Below are 9,207 nucleotides of genomic sequence, written 5' to 3'. Positions count from 1 at the left end.
AAAAAAAAATCGCACATACCTTTAATCCCCTCAATGGTTCTGGACCTTCCCTCAATCCAGTCCAGTGTCATCCTAGAATTCCTCTTTGGCCCGACGCAAGGAAAAGTGCCTGGTGCTACTCTTCTTTACCGGTCTTCTTCCTACGTCACCGAGATCATTGTTAAGGGAAAAAAGTGAGCCGATATCACGCAGTTGAAAAATTGCCTTTCTGCGCATGCACAGAAGTAGCAGCCAGAGCCTCCTGGGATGCGTTACGTAGGTATCCCAAGAGGCGCTGCACTTCTTTTAAGTCTTGATCACCACGGAGGGTGTTTTGCATTTAAAAAAATATTAACATTTTTACTTTACATGTAAGGGTTGTTTACCTTTTTATGTAAAGTAAAAATGCGTATTTTGAGTCTGCTTTAAGTTGTTATTGTTCAGTTCCTTCAGGGGGTCTTCAAATGGAACATCAGAGATGAGACCGTAGATACTTTAGATTTATTGCTGCAACAGAGAAAATCAAACGCTTAGCAGTTAAAGCACAGAGATTTCTTGTAAAACAAGGAAATACATCAATCTTTATAGGCATACAGAATCACTCCTGTATTGGAGGGTTTAAGCCTTTATCTAATTGTCATTAGATTACCGTATCTGATAACATATACTCGCAAGTCCATATAAGTAAAATAGCTCACGCAGAGTTAATGGGATAGATAAAACACAAAAATTACTGTCTGCCATCTTGGATTCTTGTTCAAGCTAGTTCTAACCACAAGGATCTCTTATTAGCCTTCAAGGCCAGGGTTCTTCCTAGCCCTTTTTAGCTGGGCGCAGCACCCGGCACGTTTTAGTAACCACACGAAAAAGTTGGGTGACAATACAGGGGCTGCCATCCACCCACACCTCCTTTTCATCCAGCTGAAAAGAAATTCTAAGGAAAATACTGACAACCATTCTGTGTTCAGCTTTCAGGGTCACCCCGCTGACTGTTTCTCTTGCAGGTATTGCTCTCTCCAAACAATCAAACAAAGCAGTAACTATTCTTCATATAAGCAGAGTAAATTTTACAATCTATATACACACCCCCTAGTGCTCAACCCAGAAGTTTGGGTGGAAAGAAGCTATAGGCGGATGGTAACCCTCGTATTGCGACCGTACTCATCAGTAACCACCTAAAATCAGCTGGGTGGTTGCTGAAAAGTGCTGGGTGGTGTGCCCAGCTAAAAGGGGCTGGAGAGAACACTCCCACCCATATTTTTATTTCATTGCTCTCTGGCCTTTAGCTTTATGTAATGCACGGATGCCAAACTTTTTTTTGGCCCCTAAAGGAATTCTAAATATGAATTACAGCTGGCCCGCCGCTGCCTTTAAATAGCGTCGCTACTACTATTCCCAGCATCACTCGCATCCATAGACCAGCAGGCTCACTGCCTATGTGTGGCCCTGCATTGGACTGTTTTATAGATGCAAGTAATGCCGGGAATTGTAGTAGCGGCATCACACGTCCCCATAGACCAGGGGCCTCTCTGCCTATGTGTGGCCCCGCATTGGACTTTTTTATAGATGCAAGTAATGCCGGGAATTTAGTAGCGGCATCACACGTCCCCATAGACCAGGGGCCTCTCTGAATATGCGTGGCCCCGCATTGGACTGTTTTAAAGACGCGGGGTATTGTAGTAGCGGTGCTATTTCAGTGAAGAGGGAGTTCTAGCCACTCATAACATTAAGCCCCACATTGGACTGTTTAATTGATGCAAGGAATTGTAGTAGCGGTGCTATTTCTCTGTTATAGGCATTTTGGCCCTCTGTGTATTTGAGCTTGATGTAATGTAACTGATTAGCCCACTGTTATGTTGGGTGCCATGCTATGCAAAAAAAGGATACCAGAGCAAAACTTTACTTTACTACTAGTAGTAAACTAGTACTACTAGTAAACTTTACTTTACTACTACTACTTTACTATATATTTATCTTGCCTTGTGTTCTCGTATAAAGTTCAGTTTGCCTTTCCAACTCAAATTCCCAAGACTTGTTGCCAGAAGACAGAAGTGAATATAGTTATTTATTGTGTCGTAAAATGTGACTGCATTTATTATTTCCTATCCAGCTGCTGAATAATACAGGAAATCGATAATGCCCACAGGCCTTGTAGAAATTCCTGTTTATTTCCAATGAAGGCTTTTAGCTAGAAAATTAAGCTTTTTACTATTGTATGCGAACATATTTATCCATTACTGGGAATTCACTGGTTTAGTGTGTAATGACCAGCCAGCTCACCGGCTATTCTTCTTCATTACAGGTGCCTTGAATGGCTTCTGAACAACCTAATGACTCATCAAAGCGTAGACCTGTTTAAAGAACTCAGGTAAGGAGATCCATCACCAATATGTTATTCAAAGCTTTTCCATATTTCCTGGTTACATCTGCAATCTATATTCCTACTCATCCGCATCATTATTTGTATCAATTTGTAACAATTCTTTCTCTGTTTCCTCTACCTGTGACTTTTATGATTCCTCATTATGTAAATGAGCCACCCCTTGTTACCCTTTGGACATAATTGCCAAGCAGTGCCGGGTTGTCTGAGCCCTCTTCTAGGCTTTTAGGGTCCCCTGGGAATGAAAAGGTTAAACTTTATTTTCTCTCCATATCTTTATACCTTTTTGTTTGTTTCCCCAAGCCCTGGGGCATGCTCATTTTGGCTAATGTTCTTACCCAGCATTATAGCTGTCTGTTACAGATTGGATTTTAACCACTAAAGCTTCTTGAACCAGAGCAGTTTTTACATTTCCAATATGGGCCTGTGTATGTGGCGAAGTTCTAAGTAAAAAGACATCACAAAATGGAAATATGTACTAGTGATGTAAATAAGTATACATCTTACTCTTGTAAATTCAAATTTCCATAAATATTCAAATTTAAACACAGATACTTATTTATACATGAAAATACAGGAAGATGTTTTGACTCAAGTAAAAACCTAAGGCACAAAATGTAGCCATTGCAGCTATCATTCAAAACCTTAACAGAAATGCCAATAAAATTATGCGAATAAATACATCCATAGTGGTGTTAAAACATTTATTTAGAAGTGAAAAAAATTGTATGGGTTTAGTCGGTTTCACTTTTTCCTCCTCTCCTTACTGCAAAAAAAAACACGTTGCTTTTGATGGGTCACTTGCTCTAAAATTATCGTTTGTGCATTATTGATGGAGATCCATGGATGGCGCTGTCCCCATGTAAAGTAGGAAACTCATAGCTCCTATGGCAAGCGTTTGTTACAGAATATACACAGCACCATCTACAGGTGTGACCCAAGTATAAACAAAGTTTTAGAATGGTATTTCAGAAAGTGGGTGTGTCTCAGTTTATACTTGAGTATGTATGGTAATTGTTCAACAAATGGGATAATTAGGATTGATTAGCTTTACCTAAGGCTTATGAGCTGTTAAATAGGTATACAAAAAAAAAAGCCTAACCCTTAAGCCTACTAATCTACTGATCACATTCACAAAGTTTGGTGGCTTTAGCCCAGCTCTGTGAATATAATGTGACAGTCAAATGGATGCTGATCACATTCAGAAGACTGTAGTAAGTGTCCCATCCCTGTGCCTGTCCCTCCCTGTGCCTTATGCCTACTAGTACTGATGCTAATCCTTCCCCCGTCCCCCTTTCCCTCAGCAAGTATCACATTTTCGGGTTGCCCTCCCCTATCCAGCTGATCCATACTCTGCCTGCCTCTGCTAAAGCCACTATTCTCCCAGCACCCAAATTCTCCAAATTAAAATCTTTTTAAAATGGAAAGTTCCATGTTTCCCTTGTAGATGCAGCTGGTTTAGTTATAGGAAATTATTGGACCACCATCTTTATTTTTTACAATATTTATAAGTCCCCCTTTTATTACCAATACCACACCTGAGTATAGCTTAGATAAGCTTCTAATTCCTGTTCCGCCTTGCAAAATAAAAATCAATGCAAAATAGATGGTTAATACCCACCTGAGACATCTACCTAACCAAAGACTTCCCAACATGGGGCATAATCAAGCCATTACGTGATTGATGATTCCCAGGCCGGGAGATGTTCAAATATATAGACGTTAAACCTGATTTCGATGGAAGCCTTGAACGCCTGAGGTGTTCATTCCGCACACTACAAAGAAGGTGTTTAATCCCCTAATAACATATTGCCTTCAGGAATAATGGCGAGCTTTGTGTGTTTGCAGCTGTTTATTTTCATGTTGGCATTGCTGCTAGTCTCAGATGTTCAATCTTCAAGTCCTACAGAAAAATGGCCTTTGTGCTGCATTTTACTTCCAGGCTGAAAGATTTCTTTTTTTCAAAAGATATCTTTATGCCACAACATGCGATTATCTCCCAGTGACAGAACTGCAAGAACTAGCTGCTGTTCACTTTGCTTAAGGCTGCCTACCTTCCCATATTTATTACTTGTCAAGGAAATTAACCTGGGGTAGTGCCAGGAAGGGTGCCTAGGCAGCTATAAAAATCCTTCCAGAACAGTTGGTCAGCCATATAATTTTCTAACCTGCTCTAAATGTGATGTCTGATGGTTTACAGTAATTTCGAGCATTTATTCCTATTGCTGCAGCCAGGCTTATCCATCCTTCCCACCTCTTCTGCTGCCTCTCTTTATATTTCTCTTCATTGGCTTCAATTTACCCTTAGGATCAAATTCAAGCTCCTGTGCCTTGCTTTCAAATCCCTCCACAGCTCTTACCTTTCTGACTGATATAAAATACCCCCGGCTGGTCTCTTCCCTCCTCCAATGGACCTACTAATAACTTCCTCACTCATAACCTCGTCACACGCGCGGCTCCAAGACTTTTGTAGAGCTGCCCCGACTCTCTGGAATGGTCTTCCTCATCCTATTGGACTTGCTCCTACTTAATGCTCATTTAAGAAAAACTCAACGCTTCAACCTCATCTATCCATCTTCTTCTGTCACTTTAATCCCTCACTACTTACCCCCCATCCATATCCACTATGGTGTGAGTTGTCATAAAGAGCCATGGCAGGCTTTTCGCCAATTTACTCATCGGTGAAAGTTTTGCCTTGATGGGGGTAGTCCAATTGATTTTACTGATTGGTATGAACTAGAATGTCCGTCCCAGGACAAGGCACACATGTGACTGTGATTCTGCCCTTATTATAGCATAAACCACAGGATTATGCTGGTGATCCCCCAAACAGTTGATGGCTCCTAATCAGATCTGCCTGATTGTTTGTACGCACAACACAACTTGTGTACTCTTGTCCGTACAACACAACTTGTGTACTCTTGTCCGTACAACACAACTTGTGTACTCTTGTCCGTACAACACAACTTGTGTACTCTTGTCCGTATTTTAACTTTTCCAATTGAGGCCCCACAAAAATACAATTTGTGCAACCTCTTCTGTTAAATTCACTTGGGCAGCCAATAGGGATTGCCCACAAAAAGTAGGTTGAATACTGCAAAATCAAGCAACCACATCTTGCAGCCAATGATCATGTAGGGCTGGGGACTTGTCAGTCTGCACATTCATGCTGCTAATTTTGATAATTTTTGATATCCTAATGATCTCTTAACAAGCCTTTGTACACAGACCTGCAATCAATAAGATGAGTGGGCAAGCTTGTCTGCTAATTGACAATCTAGATAGGTAGAAAACATTGGTTATACCACTTTCCTCCTATCCACAGCAATGAAGGCCCACATGCAAAGCTGGTTCTGGTTGAAGCTGTAGAAAGCTTTTGTTTCAATAATAAAATTATAACTTTAAATTTTCCAGAACAAAGCAGCAGTGTATATGGACTGTGTACAATGAGCAGAGAATGTGCTGCATTGGCATCCTGGTGGTTGTGTGTACCAAAAGCTCCTTATGCTCCTTTGTGCTCTTTAAGAAAAGTTTACTTATTTTGTCCTAATGGTGTTTGTGTTTTGCAGCATCAATATGATCAAGCAGCTGATCTCTTCACCTGACCTTCTCGTAATGCAGGTTGAAATGGATGTATACACGGCTTTAAAAAAGGTAAAAATTTCAATTTTTGCAGCACACATACTTTTACACCTTTCCACATCTGTCCATATAGTGACAGTTGATTTTCATGACACTTTGATTTTACTGCTCTAGACAAGCAAGCTTTGAAAATGCTGAGTGAAAGACACTGCGTCAGCACTCGTATAATGCAGCTTTGTGCTTTGTAATCATGTTAACTGTCCCAGACCATCATAAGATAATGTCTTTACCGCAGCATTAAATTAAAGGCTGAAAAGAAATGAAACGTATCCAGTTCACAACTGTTCTTTCTCTTGGCATTGTTTCAGGCCACTCAATTTGAGTTGGTAAATGAAAAACACTTTGTTAGATACTCAAGGCTGGCTCGTGTTGATGTGAATTTAATCAAAGAAAGCATCGGACTGAAATACTTTCTGCTAAAATGCAATTATGACATCCCATTAGAACGTGAGGAGACCCCCAATTTTTTCGTCTTTCTCCTAGCAATAAGTGTATCACTACATAAGACATTCCGCCTAATGCACCTTTATAAATCAGACATGTTAGAGTGTAGTAAACTGAAAGTCACTAAGGAGTTCAGATTCTAGCCGGACAGTATGTTATGAGGCCCCATGCCACCAATCCTTGACATGGTGTAACATACAGGCCAAATTGTATTTACGTAAGTTTGGAAGATTAAAGTAAAAGAAAAAAAATCACACTTACCTTTAATCCCGCAGATCCTCATGACGCTGGACCTTTCTGCAATATGGTCCCGCACCATCCTGGGAATCCTCTCTGTGCCTCCATCTTAATTCTTCTTTTCTGGTCTTGTTACGTTACGCGATCTTGCAATGCGCAAGTGTGAGATCTGATGACGTAGCCCACGCAAAAGGGTAAAAAAAGAGCCAATCTCACTGCACATGCGTGAGATCAGTATTTCTTTCCCCTTAGTAGAAAAAAATGCCCCTTCTGTGCATGCCCAAAATTGCCAAGAGCCTTCCAGGATGTGTGACATAGGTATCCCTGAGGCTCTTCGCTAATTTCTATGGGTGGAAAAATTTCCCCGTGTCTATGGGTGTCTTACCTCTCCAAATGAAGTTAGAAAATTCTGGAGTTTGGAGTTTGACATCAGAGTGGCGTAATAGAAAAAGTTCTGAATATAGTAGACAGGCAAATCTAATCATCCTGAGTAGATGACATCTGCCTAACATTGAAAAGCGTAAGTGCTCTCCAGGAGGAGAGTTGTATAATAATCTTGACTATCAATGGTCGGTAATTGAGGGAATAGTTATCAGGGGAGCACCAGAGGACCAGGACCTCTATGTAGGTTATATGGTGGGCAGCCACCTTGATTCTTAAATGTCTGGACCAAGGCGAAGTCTCATCCGGCTTGGCATGTTTTAACAAAAGCAATTTGCTCTTGCAGTGATTCATACAGAGTACCAGGAATTCTTCAAAAAGAGGTGATATTCCCAGGGTCGCTAAGAGATAACAAGATATCATCACAAATAAGGCAGATTTCAACTTTAATGTCCCATGTGGATGCCCAAGAATATGATGGGTTTAAACGGGCAACGGGCCAATGGCTCAGTAGCCAGGTTAAAAAGCAATGGCAAAGGGAGCACCCTGCCTCGTATTTCTACTCATGGAAGAGCACCTCCATTACATGTACTTGCACCTATGGGGAGCAGTACATGGACTGAATAAGAGACAAACTGGCCCTTGAAGCCAAACCTGTTGAACACCATGTAAAGCCATTCCAGTTCAATGCTCTGGCTTTCTCTGCGACCAGTTCCATAAGGGCCGCCGGCAAGGAGGAGGGCTCCAACAGAAGAACATGTTCCAGTGTCAAAAGAAGTTACCAAGTATTACAAAAATCCTGCAGATGAAATCCACCTAATGCGGTTTCCTGTGATTGCCTGGCAATAATGCTACTCTCCTAAGTTCAAGGTCATTTTGTCACTTTCATGTAGTTTGTGCCTGCTTTATAGTGATATAAAAAAATGTTGGTGTGGCCATCCGCATTGTCTCTGCTGATTCATATGGCCTGGAGCTGGTCAGTCAGCCTCTAGTCATGTCCGCAACTTTCTGTATTGACAGCTCTGTCTGTTACAAAACATAATGTTATGGACTTTTGAGGAACCTTTCCTCAATAGGTATCAGCCAATATATTCATAGAATTCTTTATGAATCATTAAGATCTGGCATGCACAGAAGGAGCAGCCAGGAGCCTCCTGGGATGTGTGACGTAGGTATCCTAAGAAGCTTTGCACTCCCATTCTACTGCCATGGTCCTTTTATGTAAAGTAAAATTTTTTTTTTGATGGGTCCCCTTTAAGCGCAATTCGTACTAGGAACACTTTTTTCATGCAGAACCAATAAGCATTAAGGTAATATAATCTATTATTACATGATTGATTTTTTTTTTTCTCTGCACTGGTTTTTTTTTTTTTTTGCACTAGGGTATTAAATCATATGGTCTCTTGTGGACAAAAGGCATATTTGTGTGACTCCTATGTCATTGGGTGGCACTCTGGCCTTTGCAGCGCTAGTTTACAGGTTCAAATCTCTGCCAAGACACCATCTGCATAGAGTTTGCAGGTTCTCCCTGTGTTTGCGTGGGTTTTCTCTTAGACACAACAGTTTCCTCCCACATTACAAAAACATGCAGTTGTGTTAATTGGCTTCCCCCTAAACTGTCCTTAGACTATGGTAATGACATATGACTATGGTAGGGACATTAGATTGTGAGCCTCTTTGAGGGACAGCTACATAACTATGGACTTTGTACAGCACTGCGTAATATGTTAGCACTAAATAAATAATATTAACAGTTTATATTTTCTCTTGTTGGAAGTTCTATTAATGTATTTCTCCTTTCCTCAGTGGATGTTCCTTCAATTAGTGCCTTCCTGGAATGGATCCCTAAAACAACTTCTGTCTGAAGCAGATGCATGGTTCTCCAAGCGCAGGAAAGGTTGGTGTCTTCTATTATTGGCCTACTCAAATAGACAAAATTAGAGTCTGCCTAGGTCATGGTAGGACATCATGGTCCAGAGGAAATGATGAATTAAAATGCCCACCCAGGGTAGATTGCTGTTTACATGATTCGGATCAGACCATTGGCTTTGAAGATGGGGAAACCAGTAGAGTAGTCAGTGTTTCAGGATCCTTCGGAAACATGCTTCTTCTAGAGGGGGTAACCAGTGGTGTAATCAATATCT

The 9,207-nt window shown here is 40.9% G+C and overlaps 1 protein-coding gene across 1 annotated transcript in view; it reads left to right on the top strand.

Moving 5' to 3' along the window:
• GMCL1 (germ cell-less 1, spermatogenesis associated) overlaps positions 1-9,207 on the top strand; it is a gene marked incomplete in the record, with an annotated part of 84,069 nt that overhangs the window by 43,245 nt on the left and 31,617 nt on the right. Inside the window, 3 exon segments of the mRNA XM_072402809.1 lie at positions 2,282-2,347; positions 5,929-6,013; positions 8,870-8,960. Coding sequence (XP_072258910.1) covers positions 2,282-2,347; positions 5,929-6,013; positions 8,870-8,960 — 242 coding nt within the window.

The sequence above is a fragment of the Pyxicephalus adspersus genome, chromosome 2 (genome assembly GCF_032062135.1).
Source record: "Pyxicephalus adspersus chromosome 2, UCB_Pads_2.0, whole genome shotgun sequence".
NCBI classification, from domain to species: domain Eukaryota; kingdom Metazoa; phylum Chordata; class Amphibia; order Anura; family Pyxicephalidae; genus Pyxicephalus; species Pyxicephalus adspersus.
Note: the sequence above shows the minus strand (reverse complement) of the source record. Positions and strands in the feature narration are given on the sequence as shown.